This window comes from Passer montanus, unplaced genomic scaffold (genome assembly GCF_014805655.1).
Source record: "Passer montanus isolate IOZ18808 unplaced genomic scaffold, ASM1480565v1 scaffold1, whole genome shotgun sequence".
NCBI classification, from domain to species: domain Eukaryota; kingdom Metazoa; phylum Chordata; class Aves; order Passeriformes; family Passeridae; genus Passer; species Passer montanus.
The window spans coordinates 7,734,509-7,749,079 of record NW_024356504.1 but is presented as its reverse complement, the minus strand read 5'-3'; the positions used below and the strand labels follow the sequence as shown (position 1 = coordinate 7,749,079).

Here is a 14,571-nt window from a genome sequence, read left to right as displayed (position 1 = left end):
GCACTGGCATTAAATTAGTTATGCTGTACTGGTGTTAAACACACACAAAATCAAACTTAAAAATCGATCAACTTGATAACATACAAAGCAAGCAACTCCCATTACCACTGTTATTTAAGATGACTCCTACAAGCGCCTAAATTTAATTTTGAAATTTACTAGCAATATAAAAGCAATTAGCATTGTCTATGGCATGAAACATTGTATTAAATGCAAATTAGAAAAGACCAGAGGAATACGACACTTTATTCTAAGAACAAGGTTTTTTTCCAACCTTGACTTTAAAACTGATGCAAATCTGCTTGTTTTACAGCAACGTCATAACAATAAAAATTTTAATCATTAAACATGATTTGAGCATGGAAGTTTCATTTTTAGAATCGTACATTGTGAAAAGCAAATAAAAATATACAAGCAAAATACTGATTAATTTGCTAGGTGTTAACTGATGCAGCCTCTCAGGGAAAACACTCATATTTGAGCATCAAAAACTGATGGTGGCAAAATTTGAATCTGTTACGTAAAGTGGTTTCTGACAGCAGAATATTAGATTTATTTATAGCTGTGGCTTCCCTTTACAACTACAACTCTACTTCCCTTTTCATAAAGCAGTTCACATGCCGCAACGAACCAATTATATGGGATTTTTTTCCCTCACTTCCTGGGGTTCAAACAAACCTATTAAAGTCCCGCTGCTCAGTATGATCTTCCTTAGTGATACCACTGAGAATAGGCTGAATTTGAAATCATAGTTTTGCATACCTTTCAAGCTATCAAATAGCAAACAATAAAGCTGAACCTTTTAAATTCTTTAACACATTATTGCTTGTAGAAACCTTGAAATACTGAGATTGAGTAAATCAAACTAATGTACTTTGTAATTGCAATTTCATAAAATACAAATCTTAAGAAAATGTCAAAAATGCCAAACGTGAAATCAAACGTATATGAAATAAAGGTAAGTTTTTATGCTTAAAGAAGAAGGAAATAACACATTAGCAACACAGAGAAGAACAGCTTTGGTTACAACATTTTTTGTACAAGTTCATTTCATACTTAATGTCAAATCAGATATAATTTGTGAGCTCTGAAAGGGCACAACTTTGGGCACCTGAGCAGTCTCTGCCCTCTAGTGTTGAGAAAGCAGATGAAACTCTTCTCAACACAAGTGTCACCACAAAGAAGCATAGGCTCAAGGAGAAAAGTTTTCCATTAAGTATCTTCACTGCCTATAGCACATAGCAGCCATCCTGAACGACCAAACTAATGCATGGAATTTTTGATTAAGACATCAAAGGGCAATTGAATAAAATACTGAAATGGTAAATTTTAAGATCCTAATTATGCTTATCAGAGCCTAAAACTGGAACCCACTAATCCTGTAAAAAGAGCACAATTTTCTATTATGATATTTTCTTAACCATTTGCATCTGACATTTTTAATATTGTCCTTCAAAACAAGACGACACACTTTTAGAAGAAACAGATTTTTCTGTTTCATGTTTCCTTTTAGAAGTGATTAAAAAAATCTCTTGCATCTTAAAAACTTTTTTCAAAAACAAGTCAGTTTTAAAGCTTATTAAATTCTGAACACAAATACGTAAACAGAGAGAAAAACACCCCAATATATCAGCATAACATTTAGTCTTAGTGCTGGCATGTAGTCCACGCACTATTATATGTACTGAAATAGTTGCATTCCTGCCCAGTTAGTTGGCACATGTGAACTCCTTCTTAAGTAAAATATGAAAATGAATTTTGGTCTATTGCTAGAGGTGACTGAAGATTCACTTAGCATTAAGAACTTTTTTCCAGTGAAAATTCAGAATTGAAATGGAAGAATGGCACATGTGGAGGAAGAAGAAAAAGTGGGGAGCTCACCTTGACAGCAGCCTCTGAACCTCCTTCTTTAAAATCTTCATATTTCATTACTTCAGCCATAATGAATCCCTTTTCAAAATCTGTGTGAATCTTCCCTGCTGCCTGAGGAGCCTTCGTCCCCTTCTGTCAAACGAAAGACAAGAAGAAAATTAATTGCATTTAAGAAGATTGATTGCAGGAAAGAGGTCTCTCCTTTTTTACATGCTTTAAGGTTCTGCTGAAACTTTGTTTCATATCAGCTAAAATGCCACACATGCAGCTGGGCGATGCTCAATACTGGGACTCAGGCAGAGCCTTCGCCACAGATAAACCAACCGACATTAAAGAACAGCAGCTTTGTTTTTCCTAATAGGTATCAACAGCAGTATTGATTTTAGAACCTATGACTGTGTTTTGTTGTGAGATTCGCTTCGACCCCCAAGCTTTCTACACAGAAAGTGAGGAAGGTACAGATTTTTAAATAACTTTAAAATCTGAATTACTCAAGACTTTCACTTATATCCACATACTTTCAATTAAAGATAACATTCATGGTGAACAACGTTTGTAATGAGAAATGTATGTATGTCAAGCCGTACACATTAGCTTATTTTTATTTCAGAATAATTTTACTAAGTTTGATACAGAACAAACTGAGTATTCTTACCAAAACATCAAAAACTGAATCACTAAAAAATAAAAAATCACCGACAACTATACGATAATTTAAGTTCATGCAATAGAGGAGAATGCATTATAGCTGCATGCTTCAAATTACAAGGACATACATTCTGTGCACACACAACCATGGAGAGAAATTTGAGCAATAATGGTGACCTAAAGGCTGCTTAATAAAGCATGTTAAAGTGCTAAGGAGTCTGACACTGTAAAGCACAGTTTTTACAATAAAAGATGTATTGGGTTAATATGGCTACTCACTGATGCTTACCTGACTAAGTATCTTTGCACATTAAATCAAAGATACTCACAATCAGTCTTAAGATAAACCAGCTTTCAAATTCTCTAATAAAGAGCAAGCACGTCTATTGAAAAAAGAGGAATTTCACGATATGCTTTTAAAAACTATGGCAAGAATCAGAGCAACAAAATCCTGGTTTTATATTATTTTGGTTGCTGTTTCAGGGACTTTAGCAAGCAGTTATCATGTAAACAGAGATGAGGAAATAAAGCTAAAAAGTAAGCTTAAACCTTATTAAGAAAATAAGTTTAATGTGCTAAAACACATACACAAACATCTGTAGCAGTACTATTAAAAATATAAATTTACAGGAAATTATGTTGATTAATGAAAACAAATTAATTCCAGTGAATGAAATTAAATACAGCACTGAAACTCATTGCACAGCCCTAAATACAGTGATGCAAAAAATACAAGCTCAAAGACTGAACTGTGCCACAAAAAGTTGACATTGTAATTTTCGAAGGTAAGAGTTTGCAACTGTACACATTCCAGAATATTTTTTCTATATTGATCTTTATATTGCAACATATTTATATTCAAATGCAAACCACTACAGCTCAGCTCTTACTGTCCTCTGGGAATAAATCGAATAAATCAGTTGATGTCTATGGCTATAACCACTCTGCATCAGTACTTAAAATACATAATATTGTTTTAGACATTACATAAGTTCCCAGATAAACATATAAAACTACCAAAATAAACTAGGTCTAAATACTAAAGTGAGTAAAAGACCTGAATTACTGCACACTGATTTTAGGATTTGGAGCCCAACTGTGTATCCACGAGGAATATAATGACGTTATATTGCTTTTATTGCTAAAATGTAATCCCAGCAAAGCACAGGAGGAATGAACCATCCGCAACCCAAACAAACTTAGTGAATACAAAATGAAAAGCAACATCAATTTCACTGCAGACAAACCCAGTCACACAGATTAAGCAAGCACAATACTGGTACGTCTTATCTCTGACCACAGGAGGAGGGTAGACAGATTCTACAGGATGAAGAAATTCAGACTATGTAATAGGCAGAATCAATTGTTACCTGCCTCAATCAATGCAGCTCCACTTTCACTGTTCAGCAGCTCACAAATAATTAAAGTTATCCTGGACAAAAACCTCATCTGTAATGACTAGCTAACCGCCACCATGACAAACTTCAAAGTCAGTGATATCAATCTGAATTCAATAGTGTGGAACTGGATATAGCTGATGAATAAGTATGAATCTTACCCTGATGGTCCATGCACGCACTTCATCTGGGCCTGCAGTGAAAAAGTATTCTAGTTGGAGTGCTGCATATCCAGCCTTAATGATCTTTGCTAAAGCACTGAAAAAAAAAAAGGGGGAAGGAATCCAATTCATTCAGCATATACACATAAAACAGCTAAATGTGCCAAGTAATCAATTTACGAGGAAAGACATCACATATTTTGAAGATAGCAGGTCTACTTTTGAACAGAGCAATAATTGCAGTAGCCTTTTACTTTGAACTCTCTTCAGAAGAACTACTTTTTTACTGCAAAATCATAAAGATAGTATTTTGATTTGTTTATTTGGCAACCTACAGAAACATGGGATAAATATAAATCACCCTATCAGGCAGCACTCTTGTCTCATGCAATTTTCAGGACTCCAGGTCATGAAAGCGTATATCTTTGACTGAAATTCAATATTGAAACAATTTATTACAGTTCCTCAGAAAATTATGGCAAAATTTTCTCCACTGTCCTTATTCCCCATAGATGACGAAACAGTTTTGGTGATCATTCCTTCTCAAAAATATACATAACTAATACCTATGTTATAATTAAAACACTGTACAGAGATGACAGATGACAGTTAAAAACTTAATTTAAAATAAATCTTTTCACTCTGTCTCATGGTAAAGAAAGGAGAAGATTCTCTCTTTATAATGGTAATTACTCTGTCATTTATTATTCTATCAGCGCAAGCAATTAAATTACTGCAAGGAAATAGTTGATAATAAAGTGTAGGGAAAATGAATGCTAATTAACCTTTGTGTCATGTTCTCTTCCAGATACTTCTGTTTCTCCTCAGCACTCATATCTTGCAACTTGAGTTCCAAGGCCCCACTAAAAGGAATGACCAAAGCACCCGGGTCGTGCTTGTCCACCCACTCTTTAATTTTTATCAACCTGTAGACAACAAAGGGCACAACATTATCTTGTAGTGCATGCATGGCTGTACCACATTCATTATTATCAAGTAGCACATACATATTCATAAGAATTGCACGGATTTATGATGCCATCTTTTTGTGTATTGCTTTCCAAGGTCAAGGCATTAACAGGCAGCAATTGCTTCAGGTGTACTCCATTAACATTTCACTGTTTCCTGGTTTCTGTTTGGCATTTAATCTACAGAAATAGGCATAATTTGGGACAATAACTAGGTGTTTGGTAGAGGTTAAATACTTGCAGTCTAAAAAGTGAATAAAACTTTCTGACAGAAAAATGTACTTCCAAGAATTATATTTATCAAATGTGATAAAACTGAGGGATTCTGTAGAAACTTTAGAGTAGTAGATGGTATTTAAAAAAATCTTTAAACACAAGCATCATATTCATGACTGCAAGTATTTATTGTAAATTTAAGGGAGACATTTATAAATTACTTGTGAGGAACTCAGTACTGTTAATAGGACACTATTTCTAAACATGTGTGAACAGTAAGAATGACAGCTCTATGCTCAGCAAGCAAACACAGGAGCCATGGGAATACTTCCTGTACACAAATAATCAAATCATAAAACACAGCACTTTGGTGTCAGCGATGTTTCAGACCTGAAGTACCCACCATACAGCACAGGCTTTATGCTTGCTGAGTTCTTTTTCTTAGTCCTGCTAATCTGTAAGGTTTAGACTAAGGTTTTAGCTGCTATTATACTGAAGTGCTTTGAAACTGTGGCCTGCAAACCTTTAAATAATCAATGCAAATGTCACTTCAGAAAAAAATGAACTCAACCACAAGTTCATCAACACACATTTGTCAGAGAAAATAGCAGGGGATCAGAGCTATTATGAGATTAAGTGCATGGCCGACTGAGTATGGTTTTAGATGGTACAAAGAATATAGAAGTTCACTCAACAGTTTTCATACATTTGTTATATAAGGCTGGTCTTCTATCATTTACTTATGTAAATACCCTGTCAATGTTTTTCAATCCTCATTCTACTAATCTTTTCTTGCCTCCAGTTACCCAGTGAAAACACAGTTTCGTATCCAGGACTGACACTGAAACACTACTGCCTTCAGAAACAACTGAAGTGAAAATCACAATTAAGGTGTGTTTCTCAATGGGACATCTGACATTTAACAGCATTTCTTAAACTAACATTTGCAGTTAACTCATTTATTTTGGCTAACAAATTGGATATCAAAGTTCAGAGCCTTAAAATGCAACTTTTAACAGAAAATATATCTCAAAATGAATCTACAGTCCATAAGTGTACTTCAACACATGCATACATCCTTTATAGATTTTTTTTTTTAAGGAATTATCTAACACTGGTCTCCAGACTAATTAAATAATGTGCCAAGCAAAGAAAGATGGAATGAAATGTGTAAACCTGAAAAACTGAAATGAGCATGAAAGTAATGTCAAAAATTTGATTCAAATTCTGTTTGGTAAATATGGTCATCATGACTAATAAACTAAGAACTATTGTGGAACAACACGATAAGAAATAATTACTTTGGCTAAAACACCAATTCAGAATAATAATAGTCTTAGACTGTCATTTTAACAGCTTTTCTATTGAGTCCTTAGAGGGATTATTTGCATTCCTCAGGTATTCTATTGTACGATTCAGATGAATAAAGACTTACAAATCATTCCTCTACCGCCAGTGTGAGACTTTGATCCAGTGAATACACCATTGTACCTTAACTATAATTGGCAAAAAACCTGACAGTGTAGAGCATCACAAGCTTAATAACAAAGGAGAATATCTCAAAGTGTTGACAGACGATCTTCATAATGCAGGAGCAAAGCTGGTACATTTTACCAATAAATGAGCACTGAGGTCTAAAGGTCTCTGAAGTGACTGACATCAGACCTGCTACAGCCCCACTGAAAGAATAAGGTAGTGCATCCCACTCTGTACAGTCAGGTTCTCTGCCCGAGTCTTTTACTTTTGTGACTTTCAGTGTCACAGAAATTACTGAAAAGTACCAAGGAATTCCCCTAAATGTGATCAAAATAAAGAAAATACACAAAAAGGTAAACACTCAAATATAAATATTGATGTAGTTCTAATTTACATTTTCCCCAAAGTAGAATGCTTAACTAATAATCAGTAAAATAATAGTGCATATTTGCCTTCCTGTTACAGATAACCAAGTGTGCCAAACGGAACAAAATGGTCTTAACAAATGGTAACAATTAATGTCAAAGTCTGTTTTATTTGAGCACTTAATTTTTCCAAAAAAAATTATGTATGTCTGTAAAAGGACAGCAATAGTACACTCATTCTCGGCCTTTGTTAAGATAAGCAAATCCTGGAGTATCTCACCATTATTTCACGCTATAGTTTAAAATGAATAATGAAAAATGAAAAAGGATTTTATGCTTAAAGACTTTTAATACTTAAAAACCCCCACTGCACACTAAAATGTAAAAAAAATGAAAAGTAAAAAACCAAAAAGTAGAACTGACAGCACCAATGACCATGATTAACAGCTGAAACTACTTTAAGAAATGAGGAACTGCTCGAGATGAAAACCCTTCTTAACAAAGTAAACCAAAACCTAAGTGAAAACAGTGTAACAGAGTGGGATTCCTGCAATATCCACAGACTTTCCCAAGTGGGGTAGCTTGGTTCCTCCCTTCCCTGTGGAGAGGAGCGTGCCAACAGCAACTACAGAGGGTTCCTCAATTGAAGTCTGATTGATGCCAGAAAACAGACAAAATATCTTTTCTGGAAAAAAAATACAGACTCACGAGACAGCAAGACATCCATTCATTCTGTGATGGCAAGCAAAAAAGCATATTATGACTGTATAAAAGCCTGACACAAGAACAAAACCAAGGCAAGTGCAAAACCAGACCTCATCAACTTGCAAGTGAAGGCAGCACTCAAATTTCTTACCAGGGAAAACACTAAAGAGGAATTCAGATGCTCATTTCCACCTAACACTGACTGTTGTTTGATTAGGACGTAAGAAATATCAGCAGCATTATCAGCATACCTAGTAAACCACTGGGGCCAAACCACTGACTTCAAGTGCAGATGGATCAGGGCAACTACCAGAGTTAACTCCTGATACTAAATCAGGATGCAAAAGACCTTGGAGAAAGGTTTAAAAATGATGGCACTCACTGAGAAGGCCAATAAGCAAACAGCACCAGAAACAGGAGTTGTACAGAATTTCGTTCCCTTTAAATGGTGATGCTGACTGAGGCAGAAAAAACCAACACCTGCAGCCAGCCAAAATAAAAAGGTATAAAAGGTGCAGAAAGTATATTACCTACAAATCAATATTTGAGAGAGTTTCACATGAGAGATCCAGCTGGGAACAGAGACAGAGTTCAGATGGAAATCAGAAGTAGTGATGGAAGAGAGAAGCTGCAGAGAAATCTTAAGCTCAGTGGACACCTGCAAGACAAGATGATCTGAAAAACTGACCCCTGAGAAGAAAGGTGATTTGTGAAAGTATGCTTTTGTACAAGCAAGACCAAAAAACCCACATAATTAATGGAAGAGAAACAACTGTTTTTCTGTTCTATATGTGAATTATGAGTGGAAAATGGAAGAAACAAAAGAGCACAGCAAGAAAAAAGAAAATACCAGGCAGCGCAAGAAGGAAAGAAAAAAATGTAGGTAAGACCAAACTAAATGATCAAAATTTACAAAAGACTGCAAAAAAAGATCAACAGATAGGAATGAGAATAAGAGGACTTAAAAATTCCAACAGGCTCTTCCTGTTGGCAGTTCTGCACAATACCAATTTTTAAAGGCTTCTAAACTCCATCTGTTTAGTGCTTGCTCCCTATTGTTGAAGTTTTCCACAAGTGGAGCCTCAGCCACCTTTATTTGAGTTAAACTGAGCCTATGGGCTGTGGACCAAGAATACACACTCCCTATTTATACCTTAAAAATTTTAGGTAGTTTTTATTTTTAGCCTTCCTTGTAAGCCACATATTACTTGTAACTTCGAACCTTTTTGTTTGGACTCTCTTCAATTGGTCTAAAAGCTTCTGAAAGCACATAGTACCAATGCACTTCTCAGAGCTTTCAATAATAATATATTATAAACATTAAGAATAGCTAGAGGATTAACTCATTTTTCAGGTGATTTTCCTGTTTATTAAACCCAGTCTAGTATTTGCTTTTTTCTGACAGCATTGCAACATTATCTCATGCTCAGGTTGTAACTTCTTGCATGACCCCATCTGACTAGCTATTCTTAATACTATGTTTGCATAGTTAATTATTCCTGTATAAAATCCTTCTCAGGAGTTGCACTGTGGCTATTTTTTCCTAATGATTTCTTGTTTCTTGAGATGCTCCAAAGTCCTAATTTTGTTCTACACATATGTGGACATCTCTTAGAATGGGGGTCATCCAGAGATTTAACAAGAGTGCTCATCATCCAGCTCATTAATGGAAATACATAACAGTGTTTAGCCAGTAGCTGCTTCTGCGGATCTCACAATGCGAGACTCTTTGTTTGGAAAGTGTACCACTGATAACCATGCTCTGGGCATTATCTCCCAACCAGTCCTGCACATTCAACTTCCAGCAGTTTCCATCTAGCCAATATTTCCTATCTTGTTCATGACAATGTTGTAAAGCACTGAAACCTTTAAAGGCTTAATAAAGGCAGTATATTTTTTTGCTATATGCAAAACCATTACATTTACCACAAATGAAATATTAGACACATCTGACAATCTGGACAAGTAATGAACTGTCACCATGAATTTGTGAAGACAACTGCGTTGCTTTTAGGGGATTAAAAGGTTGAATTGTTCCAACATTTTTCTTGAAATTAAAAGAAAAATCATTGACTTAAAAATCTCTTCTTGTTCTCTCCTCTTTGTGAAATTTCTTTTGTCTTTTGAAATCTCATCCATTATGAGGTTCCAAATGAAACCACAAAATGATGACGAGTTAGGCAAGAACTGTTTCTTTTGCCACTTCCTAAAACCATGAGGACAACTAGGTTTAGTTGATTTGGTAGGATGGGAGAGGAAGACCTTGTCTACCTAAGCACCAGTACTGCATGGCACAGTGCCTAGGAGATGTCCTTCCCTTCTGCTCTGGTAGCGTGCACAGGCTCCATGGAGACCAGGTCCCACTGTTCTCAGTGCTGTGCACAGATGAGGATAGTATGTGTATGTATCCTTATGGAGATAGAAACAGTCACAGCTTCAGGAAGCTTCCATTCCAAATGTCTACAGTTAACGAAGGATGGGCTGGCAAAAACAACAGAACAAATGTATATACAAATAAAATATAAAACTAATGTATATAATGATTGTGTATCACAGAAATGGTCTGTGGCAGAAGTGAAGAAAGGGAAAACACAGGTGCTGTATTGGAGCACTGTGCTCTAGGTGCCTTTCTCTTGAGTATCCCTTTCTTCTTGCATTACATAAGAAGAATGACTAAACAGGAGAACATTAAGGAGAAAAAAGGTACCGTCTTCATCACCATGATAAGTTTATGAAGATGACAAATCTACAGAAGGTTTGGGAGTACTTCAGCAACCACATCTTAAATCATCAGTAATGCTTATAAGTTTATTTTTTTATTCCCTGTTCCCAGCTGGCCAGATGAAACACAGCAAGCCTTCAATTTCAAAAAGCCCTTTCCCAGCCCTCACCTGCAAATGCTTTCTAGTAACAGTTCAGAACAAAAGCACTGCCTCCATGCACTGGGCTGCTCTCTGGCCAAGCACCTCCTCTCAGCCCCTCAGGACAAGAGCTTGAGGAACTCAGATCTCCATTTATCCTGCATTGCCTGAATGCTTTCAGCTCCTCCCTGCCTTCCCATAGCCCAGTGTCCATACCACCTCCAGTATTTAGTCACTGCATCCACCTGAACCTTACAAGAGGCCAGCGTGGAGAACCCATCTCCCATGTTAGATATCACTGCCATCTCCTAACACAGGCTGACTTGAGCCTTGAAAAAAGAAGTGGAACAGCCCTTAAAATTCTTTACCTTTTAGGGACTTGCCACACATCCCATGATCACAGGAATCTTATGACAGAATGGATACATAAAGTATCTCATTCTACCAGATCCAGATTTCATATTTTTAAACTCCATTGTAATTTCAACTTACATTGTATCAAAAAAAGAATCATAGACATTCCTGACCAACACTATCATTGACATTTATTATAGATGGGTTTATAACTCCTCAACATTCTCCTTTGAAATGTAAGTAATCCCAGGTTCTCTGCCTCGTGTGTCAAAGCAAGTTCTTCCAAAGCCTTGATCTCTATCATGGCCATTATCTTCAATCCCCAATAATTCTGCAACATCATTTGTTAGATGGGGTGACTAGTATTGCATCTACTATTTTATTCAAGTTGCATCCCAGATTTTAAAGAAACATTTTTAGAACCTGGACATGAGCTTCTCATCTCATTCCTTACCCATCCAGATGTTACACTTGCTTTTCTGCTACCAGCTGCAGCACATGGAGCAGGGCCTCTACAGCACTCCCTCTAGGCAATCTCAAGCTGTTCACCAACAAAAATAGTCCAGTAAAAAAGCAGCTTTTGGAGGGAGAATTTAGTTCTTTCACAGCTCCCCTCTCCAGCTATTGTCTTTTAAGATGGACCAGTTCACTTTCCCATATATCCTTAGAACTGGCTGTGCCAATATAACTGAAGGGTGGCGCAGGAACAGGTGAAGACTACTAAGAACAGCATGTCTTAAGTTAGCCAACCACCCAAAAAATACCAATTTTGGAGCCAAGTTCAACCAGGAATATCGTTATTTATTATTGAAGAATGCTTAAAAATAGCAGGAATCCTGAGTAAAAATTATCCCATATGAGATCACTTATAAATGGATGTTTCCAGGCAGAAAACACTGGTTGACAAGAGAATTTAAAAAATCAAGGCAATATTCTGAAAATCCCTTTATGCCCTCAAGATAAAGCTCTGTTAACAAACTGACATAACACGGTAGCACAAAGGTTTCTTAGCTTACCTGGTCTAGAGAGCTACCCAGAGACATTGGCACTTTAATGGTATGCTAAAAACACATAAGGACACAACACTTCACTTACAAATTTGTATGTATGATCAACCACTTTTTGCACATATTTCATATACAGATTTGGCTTAACTGACATGAAACTTTTTTGGTTTGCAAGATGTGGGAGCTGTGAAAGAAATAATACCAGAGTACATGAACCTGTAATCCAGAACAGACAGCAGTTAATGGACAAAAAATTTCTGTATCTAGGAGAAGCACACATAACAGGAAAATAAAGTTCATGGACTACAACCACTTTGAATTAAAAAACATCAAGATGGCAGAAAGACAAAGAAGAAAAATAATCTTGGATGACTTTTTCTGCTGATCTATATATGTAGAGCTCCCAGTAAGAAAAGATTTTTCAGAATATTATGCAGCCTGTATAATCTAACAAAAGCTCAGTCAAGGTAACCCTATTTCAAACATTTGTAAGAAGCATCATTTATGAAGAATAAAGATCTTAAAATCCATTTTCAAAACATTACTTTCTGATTTAATTTTCAAGATTGTAGTAATATCCCTACCCAAATTATGGTCCCCACTAGGGTGATTGAAACCAATTATAAATTGGTATCACAACCAATTCAAATCAAATTATGACTTAAACAACAAGTGGTACTACAGTGCCACTGTAGCACCTGCTGGCACGGGAAAGGCTCACAGTCTCCTTGGTCTGCCAGTTGTGAACACTAACTCTGTCTGAACTAAAATGACAAAAAAGAGATGGCTGTTGCAAGGATCAAGAACAGCCAAGACTGAACTACTGATGAACCCACATAACAACAGAGACTGCAACTTACTTGCACATTACATTTCCTAGGTATGGGCACAACAAGCCCTACTTAAGCACATATACTTTGGATCAGAAAGAAGCTTTTGAAGTCACATCTTGTCATTCTTTCTGCTATCATTTATGAAAGGCATATTTAGAATGGTTATCTTGAAAATTGTAACAAAATAATTTAACAATTACTCATTCATAAATTATAGCAGAAGGAGCAAATCTCAGACACAAGACTTCCGTGCAAATTGATGATGACTGAGCTATTACAGATTAGTAGAATGATAATTTTAAGTTTTGTCTCTTGACAGGACTTCTTCATATCACATGGAAAGCTATTCTTGAGAGTCCTGTACATAGCAAGACAATTCATATCAATGCTATTAAAGTCTCAAACATATAAACTCATAAAAAGTTATGAGCCATTCATAAATAAGAGTAATGACAAAAAACCCCCCAAAGATGTGATGCCTTAACAAGAGAAAGTTTACATGAAACGCAAAATGGACAACATAATTTTAAATTTATTCATTATTTTATTATTATTTTAAAAATTATTTTATTCTTTAATTATTTTATATACTATGTGCATGCAAGCAAATACCAAGCCATACTGCAAGAAAAAAAAAAGTCTATATAAAAATCCCATGTAAGGAAATAAATATATACTAATGATACTTGAAATAAGGCACTATATAAAGACTAATTGGCAACATTTCTCTATTGTTAATTTAAGGTTCTGCAATGGGTAACACAAATGCAGACTATGACATTGTTAGTTTTGGCTTTCACTTTAATGGTTTCAATTTAATGAAACCTAAATATACTGGGTTAGCATATTCCTCCCTAGTTCTCTTACTGAAATACCCTCTCCTACTCACAAAAGATAGAGGGAAATGCCTTCCTCACTTCTCCAGAATTAGCCTGCCTGATCTTTATTCCAGAGCCTCTCCAGACCAAAGAATTCACATGAAGGTTCTCTTCCTCTATCAGTTGCTAAAAATTACCATAAGTATTAAAACTGTGAGTCAAATATTACTACAATAAGAATATTTGATTTAAAATAATAAACCATGCTTATTCCCCCTGCACCCTTGGGCCATTAACAACTACTTACTCACATTTTGTGATCACTCAACACTACAATTGTATGCTTCAAGAAAGTTTTAATGAGATGAATAAAAAGAATCACAGAAGCTGGCGACACTGGGCTAAATTGTGGGGGTTCTGATGAAAAAAAGATCAAACTTGCTATTAGGCTGGAATATGCTACTCAACAGAAGAGAAATTAACTTTGGCATTTATCCAGAGAAAGAACATCCCCAAAACTCTCAGTATAATAGCAGAAGTGTTTAGTTGAATGGTTAATACTCAACCTAGTACAACTCAAAGAACACAAGGCTTTATTTCACACCCCTGATTTAGACACCTAATCTAGCTCTGCTCCCTATATAGTTAATGAAGTAGGAGGCTCTTCTGAGGGCAATTCAGAGTACTTAAATTAGGGCTCCCATTCTCATTTTCTTCTTAAAGCATCTCCCCTCTCCTCTTTCCATAGGCTGCTTTAGAAACTAACCCTCACCTTATATGCCCAAGACACACATAAAATTGTGATGGGCCTCGGTCTTGCCTCCTGCTGATCAACTTCCCCAAAACAATGTCTAATAAACCCAACAGCACACACTGTACTGTCATATGAA

At 35.9% G+C, this 14,571-nt stretch overlaps 1 protein-coding gene across 2 annotated transcripts in view; it reads right to left on the bottom strand.

The window, feature by feature from the left end:
- OLA1 (Obg like ATPase 1) overlaps positions 1 to 14,571 on the bottom strand; it is a 92,304-nt gene that overhangs the window by 2,497 nt on the left and 75,236 nt on the right. For both annotated transcript variants that reach the window (XM_039699176.1, XM_039699185.1), the window contains 3 exons: positions 4,864 to 5,004; positions 4,079 to 4,175; positions 1,882 to 2,004 (listed from right to left, as the gene is read on the bottom strand). In XM_039699176.1, the coding sequence (XP_039555110.1) occupies positions 1,882 to 2,004; positions 4,079 to 4,175; positions 4,864 to 5,004 (361 nt within the window). The remainder of the gene's footprint in view (positions 1 to 1,881; positions 2,005 to 4,078; positions 4,176 to 4,863; positions 5,005 to 14,571) is intronic.